This window comes from Echinops telfairi, unplaced genomic scaffold, assembly GCF_000313985.2.
Source record: "Echinops telfairi isolate 266 unplaced genomic scaffold, ASM31398v2 ScPeMD7_3533;HRSCAF=4204_1, whole genome shotgun sequence".
NCBI classification, from domain to species: Eukaryota; Metazoa; Chordata; class Mammalia; order Afrosoricida; family Tenrecidae; genus Echinops; species Echinops telfairi.
This window is the reverse complement of record NW_022107432.1, coordinates 31,102,090-31,103,347: the sequence shown is the minus strand read 5'-3', so window position 1 is coordinate 31,103,347 and position 1,258 is coordinate 31,102,090. Positions and strand designations below refer to the sequence as shown.

Sequence of the window (1,258 nt, the reverse complement as noted above, 5' to 3'; positions counted from 1 at the left end):
GGGAAGGTCATTGACCCTTAGGATAAGGTGACCAGATTTAAAGCGAGACACCATTGATGGGGGGTGGGGGTGGGTGTTCTTGATTAAAAATTTGGTCTATATGGACCAAATAGACCATTCCCTATCTTGTGCATTCTTTCCAAAAATCGGGACTTGTTAAAAAACGCCAGGAATCGGGACTGTCCCGCCCAAAGCGGGAAGTCTGGTAACCTTACCGTAGTGTGAAGGCCAAATTCACCTTCTCCTCACAGTTCACCTTCCTCAAGGCCAGCACTTCAGGCACTAAGCAAGTGTCCCCAGCAGTGACCTTGGTAAAGGTTTCCAATTCTCTCAGTAAATATAAGGCAGCCCCCCAAAATGGATTGCTGTCACTCACTGCCATCAAGTGGATTCTGATAGTGATGCTATGGGACAGGGTAGAACTGACCCTGTGAGTTTCTGAGACTGCAACTCTACAGTAGAAAGTGATGTTTTTCTCCCATGAGAGGCTGGTGGCTTTGAACTGCTGACCTTGTGGTTCGCAACTCAATGGGTAAACACGACAACGCCACCAGGGCACCGAATGTATGGCTGCGGTGATAGCATTTCGGGTACCGAGACAGGAAGTTGAGGTGTGCTTTTGGGGGGGTAGGGTGGCATGTCTTTCGGCCCCATCGGAAACTCTGGCACGTGGTGAATCTTGGACAGGGAATCAGGACACCTAGGTCTAGTTCTGCCATCGACCAGCTGTGGCTGCTCAGGAACAAGTGATTTAATTCTCTAGGGCTTTGGTTTCGACGTGTGCAAAATGGGCGGCTTGGCATTCTCCCTATCCCCGCGGTGGGAGGGTGGCAGGGCGCCATGGCCACGTGGCTGTAGGCCTCTCCTGGCCACCGTGCGAGGCTGACCCCCGCCCTTCCCGTCTGCTTCCTCCGCAGAGGAGTACCTCAGAGTCCTCAACGTGGGTGTGGCCGAGGTGAAGAAATCCTTCCTGGGGCCCCTGTCCCCCTCCTGCAAGATGGTGCCGATGATGCGGCAGTTTCTGTACCAGGTGCTGCCTGAGGACTCTTACAAGGCCGCCAACGGGAAGCTGCACGTGAGCCTCACCCGGCTCACAGACGGAGAGAACGTCGTGGTTTCGGAGTACAAGTCCAAGGAAGAGCTCATAGAGGCAAGGGGCTGAGAGGCGGGGTCTTGGATGGGGCGGGGCCTGGCCCGGGAGGCGGGGTCTGAGTGGGGGCGGGGTTTTGTCCCGGGGAGGCGGGGTCTGCGTATGGAG

The 1,258-nt window shown here is 55.5% G+C and overlaps 1 protein-coding gene across 1 annotated transcript in view; it reads left to right on the top strand.

The window, feature by feature from the left end:
* PNPLA1 (patatin like phospholipase domain containing 1) overlaps window positions 1–1,258 on the top strand; it is a 61,233-nt gene that overhangs the window by 32,129 nt on the left and 27,846 nt on the right. The window contains exon 2 of the mRNA XM_045294786.1: window positions 918–1,150. Coding sequence (XP_045150721.1) covers window positions 918–1,150 — 233 coding nt within the window. The remainder of the gene's footprint in view (window positions 1–917; window positions 1,151–1,258) is intronic.